The sequence below is a fragment of the Hesperophylax consimilis genome, chromosome 10 (assembly GCF_061612785.1).
Source record: "Hesperophylax consimilis isolate HC1 chromosome 10, BYU_Hcon_1.0, whole genome shotgun sequence".
NCBI lineage: Eukaryota > Metazoa > Arthropoda > Insecta > Trichoptera > Limnephilidae > Hesperophylax > Hesperophylax consimilis.
This window is the reverse complement of record NC_142845.1, coordinates 2,989,423-3,002,681: the sequence shown is the minus strand read 5'-3', so window position 1 is coordinate 3,002,681 and position 13,259 is coordinate 2,989,423. Positions and strand designations below refer to the sequence as shown.

Sequence of the window (13,259 nt, the reverse complement as noted above, 5' to 3'; positions counted from 1 at the left end):
TTTACTTTATTTTAAGCTTATTCACACCGTATTATATGGATCAGTTTTAGAAACATATACTATCATATCACAATGTAGCGATTCTCAAGTGTGCTCATCGTTGTTTACTGGGGTAAGTAAATTATGAGACATTTGTAAAAGTGTCTTAACTAAATACTCTGAAACTAACTACGACTCTGAAAATAGAAGCCGCCTTACTTTGCCGAATTTGGACTTCGCAAATTAGTTCATAACGTGGCGAGTAATTTGCGCTCTCATGTAAAAATGTCTATTCATTCAAAGCAGATTTTACTTTTAAGAACTAAATGGTGATATTATAATGCGAGATGCCTATTTACTGTCAGATTGATTTATTGACGAATCACAGTCAGCCTTACTCCCTTCGTTCTTCAACAGTTGATTTTACCCCTCGCCATTATCTTCTCGTCTATTAATTCCTATGTCTGTGTTACATTCCTACTGACCTTCGACGATTTCCAGAAAGATAATTAAAATGCGAATTTCATTTACTTCATAGTTTCATAAAGTACTACTAGATACACACAAGTTCAATAAACCCCAATTTTTTTCGAAAATACGCAAACATTTTTATAAATAGTTATTGCATGACCTACATACTCGTAAATTATACTTAATTTTAAAAGATTAATGGTTGTTAGTAATAATAAATAGTACGTAATTATCAGAGATGTGCAAAATGGGTACCCAAAACCATTTGAAATGCAAAATGGAAATGGGTCAAAACTTTTCCATTTGAAAATGCAAAATGCAAAATGGTTTTTAGAAAAGCATTTCAAATGCAAAATGCAAAATACCTATTTTCAAAATGCATTGAAAATGCAAAATGGTTTCTCAGGTCAAACAATCAAATTAATTATAGAATTTTTAAACAATTTCGTCATTTAATAATGGACATCAATGTAGAAAAAACATATTACATGATGGTAAATCCAAAAACACCACGACTACGGTTTATGAAACCACAAAAAATTTGCGCGGGACTAATGTTGCCAACGTAAAAACATAGAAACTGCCATCTAACATTTAATATTACAGCGTCATGGCCCCATGTTCAGTATTTGAATCAGTATTTTTATAACAATTATTTTATAAGCAATAATTATTAGCCTGAAACACTCATCCACATTGAAAAATCTCCCGATAAAAGATACATGACGCAAACGGGACTTGAACCCGTGTCCTTTCTATTTCCGGTCGACAGCTCTGACCACTGAGCTATGGCGGCTTATCTCTTGTCCGCGAAATAATTCAATATATACTAGTGTTTCATTCAAAAATTACTGCTTGTTACATTTTTTCACCTGAAACAACCAATTTTATTTATTGTTTTGGTGTTTAATTCGTAGAACTCCATTTAATTTTTTTTTTCATTTGAGTTTGTTAGTGACAGTTATGATAGTGACAGTTTGATAATGACATTATTAAATTTGGTTTATTTTAAATTTATTTAAAAAAAAAAAAAATGATCGACCAACTTTATTTTGGTTTGGCTTTATTATAGTTGGCGTCATGTATCTTTTATCAGGAGATTTTTCAATGTGGATGAGTGTTTCAGGCTAATAATTATTGCTTATTAAATAATTGTTACCCTTTGTGCTATGCATAAAAAATCTTGTCTTAAACATTAGTTTACTAAAAAAATAATAATTAGTATTTTTTGTAATGGTATCACTCAATTGCCAGGGCTCCTACCAGGGAGCAACTTGACAAATGTAAATTATCTCTCATAGCGAGGCTGAGGAACGACTGATATTTGGGGCTTATGAAAAAAATATGAGTGGAGATAGTATATAGGAAGAATGTTGCAAAAAAGCATTTAAAATGGAAAATGCATTGAGAAAAGCATTTAAAATGCAAAATGCAAAATGGTTTTTAGAAAAGCATTTAAAATGCAAAATGGAAAATACCTATTTTGCATTTTGCATTTCCATTTGAAATGGATTTATTTGAAATAAAGCACATCTCTGGTAATTATAACGTTTTGCTTTGATTTAGTTCTAATTTGGTTTTGCTCTTGATATAAACATGTGTATAATATTATTTATGCTTTCAAAACTCGGTGTATAATTTTCGATAGCTTACTAGGTATATTCTGTTCTTAAAATCCATGTAAAAGCCCGGCTGGGCGTAAAACCAAATAAAATAAAATAAACAAAGTACCTAAACACATATGTCCAGTATGCGAAACTGAATATCACAATAGAATAAAATAATTTCCAAATAAAAATATGTAAAAAGAAAACACATCACTAAAACCATAGAAAAAAAGTTAATTTTTTAATGGCTTTTCACCACAAAGGAGTGTTCTAGCCAGTGTCATTGAGGTGATTGTGGAATGTTTGTTAGTGTAGGTTAAATTTTTGTAGTAATTACAAGTACCTACAATTACATGATGTGTATCTAAAATTCGCTAAACACACAAAATTCAAGATGTCATTTGTTTTTAATTCAGAGGTAAAATTACACTTGTTTTGTTATCACGATTGTAGTTATTAGTAAGTTGAAGCAACAATGAATAAAAAACGTTGATATAATTTATTGTACCTACATGTAAAATATACAAACAAATAAAATAAATACTCGTACATGAAACAAAAAATATGTACTAAATACTAGATAAAAAATTAATACCTTTGCCCTAATACAATGATAAATTAAACCGTTAAATACATGGAGATAACTTACTTATGTAAACTATTGCTAATTTATTACAAATCTGGTAAAATTATTCGTATTCCTGTTAAAAACGGGAATGCAGGCCTTCAATAATATACGAATATCTTGCGAGGATGTTGGAACACGCGTTCATAAAAATTCTAATATTGTCGAATTTCGTTATTATATTTATCAGGATAGGGGCCGTTCAAGTATTACCTACGTAAGCAGATTTATTACAATTATTTACCCCCTCTTCCCCCTTGTCACCAAAAGTAAACAAAGCTCTTACCCCCCCCCCCCTCCCATGGTTACGTAAAAATTGGTACCTATATGCATTTTTCTGTTAATGTATTCTGTTTTTTAAGCGAGTACCTAAACGTATTAATTATTTGTGGGAATCCCCGAATATGTATTCGGTTTCAAACATAGACAATGTGTGGGTTGCCAATGTGTAAAAAAAATAACTACTGCTGAGCAGTGCTGACGTAATCACTATCTCGACCCCCCCACCCCCCATGTCATCAAAAATAAGCAAAGCAAAAACCCCCCTGCCCCCCTATAGTGCTTACATAATACTTGAACGGCCCCATAGCTGCATGATCACGTGTTCCGATATATTCTGAATGAACTAATATTTTATCAGGAAATGGCTTGCCATCACGTTTTTAACAGAATTTTAATAAATAGGCCATACTCATTTTTATCCGTTTAGATATGACTTCATATACGTGTTTCTCGACAGAGGACAAAAGATATGCCATATTATAGGGGGCAAAATATCCATAGGTCAGGGATGAAATTTTTATATGATTTGTTTATAGGGCAACTGGAAAAAATGTGATTAAGGTTCTCTATGCCCGGCGAGCTGTTATAACGGACGCCCGTGGTATTTCACTGCTGACAGCGGACAATTAACCGATGTTTGTGGCCCATTCTTTGAACGCCAATGTTAGCTCTATCTATATACCTCAATGTTCTTTTCTGCTTTAAAACATACCAAGGCGATTCACTGCGTCGTGTAATATTTTAAATTGAGCTGCTATCAATAACAACCCTTGCGTAGATGGCGATAACGTTTAAATTCCCGCTTAACACCATCCGCCTGTTTTGATTTATGCAAGAAAAAAACATGGCCAAAAAGTGCCTTTTATTTTATTTTGTGGATGTTCAGGCATAAATATTTAATTTTTTCCGATCATTTTATAAATAAATTAATTTGCCACATTATACAATAAAATCATAACCGAAAATGGGTTCGTAAGTAGGAGATTTTGAACTTTAAAGCAGTTTTCATAGGCCTATACACTATTTTTTTCTGGGTTTATAAAAAGACTTATGGGTCAATCCGCACCAAATCATCCAGGCCATGTCACCCACCATCTCAGATTTTGATGAAACTTTAAATTTTTAATCCTTCCATATAGATAAGAAAATATACCAAATTTTACCTTCCTACCTCAACTCGTTTTTTTTTTATGGGCAGTTGAAGTTTGGGCAAAATAAGCGTTTTTACATATTCCGAGCACTCCGGAAGAGCTTGTACCTTCAATGAAAAAAAATTGTATCTTTGTCATTTATAGTGCAAATGCAATGAAAATTTTCAATATTATCAAGAAAACTATGCTGATTGCAGAAAAAAATAAATAAACCCTTTACATTTATCTACTTGACTTTAAAAAATTACCAAAAGTAATTTTTTAAGTAATTTTTGGGACGGAAAAGGTACTTTACAAAAAAGCAATATCTCGGGAAGGTACAGTGTTAATGAAGTAATTTTTTTTTATTCATATCTACAAATAGCATAGAATCACATACAAAAATAAAATTCATGGCATTTTACTTGCTTCAATAAATAAAATCCATTTTAAACTTTTTTCAAACTTTTTGTAATTTTTTTTTATTCTTATCTACAATAAACATAGTACAACCTAAAAAAATAAAACTCCTGGTATTTTGTGTGCTTCACAGTGTAGAAACGTTTTTAAAATAAGAAATCTTTATCATACAGAATTGTTCTAGGTTTTTTTAAATCTAGATACAAAAATAAATAAAATCCATTTTAAACTTTTTTCAAACTTTTTGTGATTTTTTTTATATCTATTTTTAGTTTGTAATTGGGCAAGTTATAGTTTAGGTATATAGCTAGTAATATAGGTTGAATGAATGGACTAATATCAAAGAAACAGTCCTAGAGACAAGTCACTACATGGAAATGATGTATCTGCAACAAGAACAAGACAGAACATGAAAATTACTATCTGCCTCATCACTAAGTTTGCAGGATACTACATGCTTTGTTTCCTCTGACATGCTTAGTTCTGAGTCAGCTTCAAAGCAGTGATCATCTATATAAATACAGTAGTTGTTTCATGTTATGGTGTACGTTGTTAAAATGTCTCTAATCGAAACAAGTTTAGTTAAATGTAGTGTGGGACAACATAATGGTACTGAATGTCACAAAAAAAGTTATACTAAGTCAGAGAAATTAACGAGTGTGGATTTGTTAAGTGAATTTGAAAAAAAGCTTATTCAACAAAGAAGTTTTGTATCTACAGACTTGGTTTTCAACATTTGTGAGCACCACAGAATATTTAACTTAAATAAATATGAAACATTTCAAAAAGCTTGTTTTGACCCGTTCCAAAGCCACAAAAGGAAAATTACAAAAACTTTAAGAACAGTATCCTTGGAATTTTCCGAGAACATTAATACCATTCTAAAAGTAACTAATAAAGCAATCCATGGACAAAAAATTTGTAATGCATGCAGAGCAAAAATTAGTAAGAGCCAAAACCTTAACAATGAAATTGAAGAGCTTAACACTTTTCAAGAAGACATAAGTGAAGTTGAAAATGTTTTAAACAAAGAAATTTTTTTACAAGAAATCAACACTTCTTTAACTGACATTGGAGAATCTCCATTTAAACTACATGCAATACCATCCCACAGTAAGTCTAGTTACGCTAAACGGAAGTTAGATTCTGCTTGTTCAACCTTAAAGAAAAAAGTAAGTAAAGTTTTAGAAAAAGAATTTTCCCCAGTAAAATGTGATGCAAAAATACCAAGATGTATTCAAGAAAAAGCTAATGACATGGACAGGCTTGTTGAGTTGGTTAAAAAAAAATTGGAAACACAAGTTACACGCCGTGAGAGAATTCAGCTTCTAACTCTCGCTCCAACTTCGTGGAGTAGAAAAAAGGTTGCTGAAGAATTCAGTGTTGGTGAATACTCAGTTCGTAAAGCACGAGAGCTACTAAATGAAAATGGTATCATTGCTTTACCTGATCCAAAAAAAGGAAAACCATTAGACCAAGGAACAGTTACTTTGGTTAAAAATTTCTACCAAAACGATGAATTTTCTCGTGTTATGCCAGGGAAAAAAGATAAAGTTAGCATAACCAAAAATGTTTATGAACAAAAAAGACTATTGCTTTGTAACCTGAATGAACTTTATGCTACCTTCAAGTTTGAATACCCTGCTTCAAAAATTGGGATTTCGAAATTTTGTTGGTTACGTCCCAAATGGTGTGTGCCAGTAGGTTCTCCAGGCTCTCATTCTGTCTGCGTTTGTGCAATTCATCAAAATGTAGTGTTGCTTCTTAATGCTTGTGACAGTGAAGAAACGTACAATGATTTAATGGACTACTTAGTGTGCTCAAAGAACAATAGAGACTGTATGCTTCGACATTGCGATAAGTGTTCAACATCTAGTGAAAATCTTAAGAAACATTTGTTAGAAAAATTTGAAGAATGGGACCAAGAAGATGAAATTACATACAGTGCATGGGTAACTACTGATAGAACACAGCAGGTTTCAGTTACAGTTCCCTTTCATGAATATGTAGAACATCTTGTGAAGAGTCTTGTAAAACTTCTTCCTCATTCTTTTATAACAAAGTATCAATCAAAATATCTCAAAGAGTCCCTAAAAGCACAGCTTCAGATAAATGAAGCTGTTGTGTTATTAGACTTCAGTGAAAACTTCTCCTATGTTATCCAGAATGAAGTCCAGGGTTACCACTGGACGCAAGACAGTTGTTCACTCCACCCAGTGGTAATTTACACTTGTGAAGAGCCTGGCAGTGGATCTCACAGTGTCAAGCTTGTGTGTAATTTCAGATGACTTGGAACATGATGTAAGTTTCGTTTACGAAACTCAAAAAATTGTTGCTCAATTTTTAAATCAAAAATTTCCCCAAATTCAAAGTGTTCATTATTTTACTGATGGTTGCGCAGCGCAATATAAAAACTGCAAAAACTTTTTAAATCTGTGTCACCATCAAAAAGACTTCAACTTGAAAGCATGTTGGTCGTTTTTTGCTACGAGTCATGGGAAATCTCCCTGTGATGGAATAGGTGGAACAGTAAAACGTCTTCTAACTAGAGAAAGTTTGCAACTTGGCCCTGGCAACACTATCACAACTGTAGACCAAACTTTTAAGTTTTGTCAGTCGAGAGTAGAAAATATATATTTTTACTTGCTGAGAAAAGAAAGCTTATTCACTTGCAGGCAACAATTACAGCAGCGTTTTTCACAAGCTAAAACAATACCAGGCACTCGAGGTTTCCACTGCTTTGTTCCTCTGTCTGAAAATGAAGTTGGCACAAAAAGGATAAGTTCAGATTCAGATTATGCTTTGATTTTTAACTTCAGTGGGGAACGAAATCGCTCTGAGCAACTAAGTATGGTACAAATTTGTACAAACTCTTATGTAGCTTGCGTATATGACAACCATTGGTTTTTTGGACTTGTGGTTTCCAAAGATGAAGACGAGTGTGATGTATCAATCAAGTTTATGCATCCTTTTGGCCCAGCTCCATCCTTTTACTGGCCACATCAAAAAGAAGATATTTGTTTTGTTCCACTACAAAATATTTTTAATATCGTTGACCCTCCCACAACAAAAGGTTCAGGAAGAGCTTACTACTTTCTTGAAAAAGACGTTCATCATGCTGATCAAAAGTTCAATCATCTTATGGGTCAGATCAAGAATAAAAGTAAAAAATGAACTTGAAAATTTATTTGTAAACAATATTATTGTAATGTACTTTCATTTAACCTAATCCTACATTGCCTGTTTTATTTTTATTGTATTTGTTTTTTAAAGAGTTAACTTTGTATTGAAAAGAGTTAAAAAGTTGATCTTGTTATAAAATATTGCTATGGTGTATGCATTCAGGGTAAGGAACAAGGTACATTATTTTGTTGGTGCCTTAAGCTTACATTGCAAGCTTACCAGCATGTTGTAAAGGACCGAATAAGTTTGACTTTTTTTATTTGCAAATACAGTATCTAGATTTTAAAAAAACTTGGAACAATTCTGTATGATTAAGATTTCTCATTTTAAAAACGTTTCTACACTGTGAAGCACACAAAATACCAGGAGTTTTATTTTTTTAGGTTGTACTATGTTTATTGTAGATAAGAATAAAAAAAAAATTACAAAAAGTTTGAAAAAAGTTTAAAATGGATTTTATTTATTGAAGCAAGTAAAATGCCATGAATTTTATTTTTGTATGTGATTCTATGCTATTTGTAGATATGAATAAAAAAAAAATTACTTCATTAACACTGTACCTTCCCGAGATATTGCTTTTTTGTAAAGTACCTTTTCCGTTCCAAAAATTACTTAAAAAATTACTTTTGGTAATTTTTTAAAGTCAAGTAGATAAATGTAAAGGGTTTATTTATTTTTTTCTGCAATCAGCATAGTTTTCTTGATAATATTGAAAATTTTCATTGCATTTGCACTATAAATGACAAAGATACAATTTTTTTTCATTGAAGGTACAAGCTCTTCCGGAGTGCTCGGAATATGTAAAAACGCTTATTTTGCCCAAACTTCAACTGCCCATAAAAAAAAACGAGTTGAGGTAGGAAGGTAAAATTTGGTATATTTTCTTATCTATATGGAAGGATTAAAAATTTAAAGTTTCATCAAAATCTGAGATGGTGGGTGACAAATCCAAAATTTTCTGGATGATTTGGTGCGGATTGACCCTTATATAAAAAATACTCGATTATTTCAAAGGCCAAGATGTATTCTACTCGCAGTATTTAATTAAAGCATATGAAACATTTCTTCAAACCAAAAACACATGATTTTGCATTACTACGCAGTGCATCGCCTTAAGTGAGGTTAAAGTAAATTCATTACCACTGTGATTAACTTTTGGTTGCATTTTTTATTGGTTTATCCAACTGATCTCTTACGTGATTTAACAAATAAATAATATGTAATATGTACACGAAATTCAATTATGCATTGTGATCACCCCATAATTATTAAGATTCAGTTCATAGATTGTTGGGATCAGGAGATCAGGAATCAGAAGTAGTGTTTAATCGCCTTGAACCAAGTCAGACGCAGCACAGAGAGATAAACCAAGCGGACCACGTGATCATCTGGCTATTTACGTCAAACGCTGTTTACCAACTCAATACAATATTAAGTACCTACCTACTACTTACGCAAAGATTAAAGAGCTATTTTAGAATATATGACATAATAATGTCATTTTTGTTGGCAGTTCCTAACGAAATTGATAAAAATTATAATAGATTTCATGTACAGATTAATGATGTATCATTTTTGGAACTAGGTTAGAATATAAACCAAACCGAATTCAAATAATAATAATGTTTTTTTTTTTAATTCAGCGGTGAGTGCAATACTCTGCCTGCCATATAAGAGCATACATAGTATAAACGAATTACATGATATAAAATTGAAAATAGGATATAAAATAAAATAGTCAACATATTTAGCACTTATACTACGGTGGCTTGGAAAATTCTTCATGTATGGGTGTAGGCGAGCGCCCTCAACTGGGCGACAGTCAGGACGAGAGTGTTTTCATGAACCATTAACTCGGGTATCTAATTTTGAATGTGAAAACTTTTTCATTATTCTGTTCTCAGTCTCAAAGACATCTAGAAAGAATGCCAGATTATAGGACACAAAATAATAGTGGAAAGAATTATTATTATTATTATTTTGGAAATAAGCTGGAAAACAGATCCTACAGTAATAAAACAAGGATTCGAGAATCTAATAGAGTTTGAAGGCTTCGCATCTACCAAACAACTACTGCCAGGGGCGGCACCACGATCCGCTGTGCATACCACATGACATAAAAGACGTATGTGTTAACTTCCATGTTGAAAGTAGCGCAGACCCGTGAAAATCACGGGATATTTTGTGAGTAATTTAGTTACTTAGTAAATGAAGCTTTTTAGAAATGAGAAAAGTGCAGACCCTTGAAAAATCACGAAATCTGACTTTACTTGTCAAGATTAACGTAAGAAATTTAAACAAAAGAAATACACATTTCAAATGTGGAATTAAAATACTTTATGATGAAAAAATATTACATTATATGTAGGTCCGAATTCTTGACATAATCAGTTCCAATTTTGAAAATGACAATTAAATTCAAAACAAATCAGAGTTACAATCACAGACCCGCCAACGAAATTAAGATGATTATTGTATTTTGTTAATGTGAAGTTACACGGGAAAGACGAGAAGGAAGTGAGAGTATGAGAAGTACCTATATTCAGATCTAATAATTATTATTAAATAGCTAACTATAAAATTTTATTGGAATAACTTTTTAAGGTTATTCCCATCAATGTAATATATCATTAAAAAGAAGATATGTAATACTAATAAATCTAAAGGGAAAATGAAACAGAACAAGTAAGACAGTGTCCCGGTGTAAGACAAACATCCTGGATTCGATTCCCAGTTGAGACCGTTGCCTTTTTATTTTTCTGTGTCTTGATATGTTTCATGTTTCGTCAATGAAACTTCTTCAATGATCTCTCTATAAAATGTTATTATGTAAGTTGTAAGTGTTTGAATTTTGGTCTCCAGCAAGACGATACTAACACTAGCTTGTCGTTGAGGTAGCAACTAACTTAACTAGCAGATGGCTTGACCATTGTGGTGTAAACACTGTACACCTCAAAGTAGGCACCCCATAATATGGATTGAAGTGCATAGATATAATTTTTAATCAATACATTTTTTTCGTGCATTAATTCAATAGATTTTTGTTAGTACTTCGCAGAGTTTTGAATTTATGATATCCTCACGGTCCTCGTCGCTGAGGCAGCGAAAATGATAACCTATCAATACAAAATATACTAAATCAAATTTGTCTTTCATTTATCGATAATGGTTTAGGTTGAAGACGTTAGAAAACTCTGTAGTGATTAGTGATAAATTGATAAATAAACCATAGAATGCTAGTATTTTACTGTACATTCCTAATGTAATTACTATTTATCATAATTAATAATACTATGGCACCGTTACAAGCTTTGGAAAAATCATACATCAAGTGTGTAAAATTATGTCAGATTTTCTGGAATTGACTTCTTATCAGCTGATTTTATGGTTATTAATTATATGAATAAAATGTAAATTTAATTGTAATCATTTATTTATGATAGTAATAGTTCTCATAATTTGTAGACGAAGGCTTGTACAATTTTTTCTGACATTTCATTCTTGCAATTTGGAACTGTTCTTTGAACGATAATTTAATTACTGTTTGTCGTTACAAAACAATAGATATTTACATAATGCAAATACGTTGTAAAGAGGAGTGATTATTTTCATCCTTGCAGTCACATAATATAAACAATTGTCACGAAAAACTAATAATTTTCACCGTTTAAATTTGGAGGTTAGTTTGTCTAACGGGGAATGTTAGCAGGAAATTCAGGGAACATAGTATGCTGACTTACCTCTGATGGGGAACGGCTTCGTCATGATGGTCTCCGTAGTCGGAGGAAGTAATCTTTTAGTCTCCGGAGACATGGCACTTGTACACAAACTCAACTCATTGGTCCTGTGAAGTTCACTTTTCTTCCCTCCGCTGGACTTGCCACTGATGGTGCGCAGCCGCAGGGATGGAGAACTGCTTAACACATCCATCTGACTTCTGTCAGGACAGGATCACGGCATGACTCTACCAACACACAGGTTTAAAATCCACCCTTCCCTTTGACAGGTAATAAACTGACGTTTATCAGCTGATGCACTGTTAGTTGTTTATGTCAAAAACTTTAAAAATAATTATGAGACAATATTAACGAATAATCACGAAATGATCGAGATTACAGCGCATAAATGACGAGCAGTATCGAATGATCACGCGGCAGAGCTCGCGGAATGAACTGACGCAAAATTATTATTGTATGTAATGTCGTTCTCGTCAGAGCGCCGCAGTCTGTGTCATCGGAGCTAGCGACCTTGCCGCCGGAGCCGGAGTCATGCGAAGCATTCGTCGATTTTGCCAAAATGCCAAACGGATAATGTGATGTGAACCTCAGAAAACATCTCATTTACGAGCCGCAACGCCATCTATGATTCATTTTCAGGAAATAAAATTGCGCATTTTTGGTTGAGTTCTTGGATAAACTGCAATGGTGTTGGGATGATTCGTCATGAAAAAATTATAATCAATATATTTTTTGGTAGGTATTATCAGCAATTATTGGTCTATATGGAATAAATTATTCCAGAAAATCATCGTTTAATATATGGTTTAGTATAATAGAGACTACGTAACTTAATGGTTTTTTCTTCATTTTGATACCAATTTTCCTCTTTTAGAATGTGTCGACCATTTTTACTGTACCAATCTATTCTAAAAATATATTTTATAAAATAAAAGACTAATTTAAAAATACATTACAACAATCTTTATTCAGTTCTGCATGTTCAAGTAGGTTAGCATTTTTATTATTTTATAACAAAAAAACTGCCATCATTATTTAAAAAATATATTTGTTTGCTCAATGCAAACATAATATTATGCGGAGACTAGGTAAGTACCTAATATTGATTTAACAGTCAGCCACCAAAACTAGACTCATAGTAGAGGATAATCTTCAAAATATTAATTTTGGTTGTGTCTTGTGTATGTCTGTAACTGTTTAATGAACTGTAGAACTCGAATTTGATTTAAATTTAAGTGTCATTTTCAAAAGTGTCTGTTTAAAAAATTGATAAAGTACCTACCTATGATATTATATTTTTAACAGAAAAATAGTATTGTTAAATTGGGCCTGCGCTAGTTATTAATAATATTATAAACCATGAAACTAAGCAGGGAGCATATTGTAACAAATTTAATACCCAAAGACCAATTAATTAGCGAGGTCCCCTTGGACTTTGCGAGTGTTATGGAAAAATTCAATAAAGCGTTTGATAGACAAGTTAAGTTTGAAGCGTGCCCACATGATACCAGCGGTGAGTTGATGGTGGACCCGTTTGAAGAGCTACGGGAGCCAGATAATACTGCAGACACCAAGAAGAAGGGAGGCAACAGGAATATTAGGAACAAATGGGGTTTAATGGATCTTACAACGTTTTCTCCAAAGTACATGATGACTCTAGACGGGATTCAACAAGAAGCTGCTAACGATTTTAACAATACTGAAAACAGTAGCGAGGAAAATTCTTCAGAGCCCGTTGGATTGTCTTTGGTTGATGATGAATGGAAGACCTCCATTAGGAATTATATTGATGAGGAGTGTAAAGTGGATATTACGTGGCCAGATG

General features: G+C 32.5%; 1 protein-coding gene across 1 annotated transcript in view; it reads right to left on the bottom strand.

Moving 5' to 3' along the window:
• Pfrx (6-phosphofructo-2-kinase/fructose-2,6-biphosphatase) overlaps positions 1–11,964 on the bottom strand; it is a 141,301-nt gene extending 129,337 nt beyond the window's left edge. The window contains exon 1 of the mRNA XM_089636441.1: positions 11,438–11,964. Within this exon, the coding sequence (XP_089492567.1) occupies positions 11,438–11,627 (190 nt within the window). The 5' untranslated portion in view covers positions 11,628–11,964. The remainder of the gene's footprint in view (positions 1–11,437) is intronic.
• Between the last annotated feature and the right edge of the window lie 1,295 nt (positions 11,965–13,259).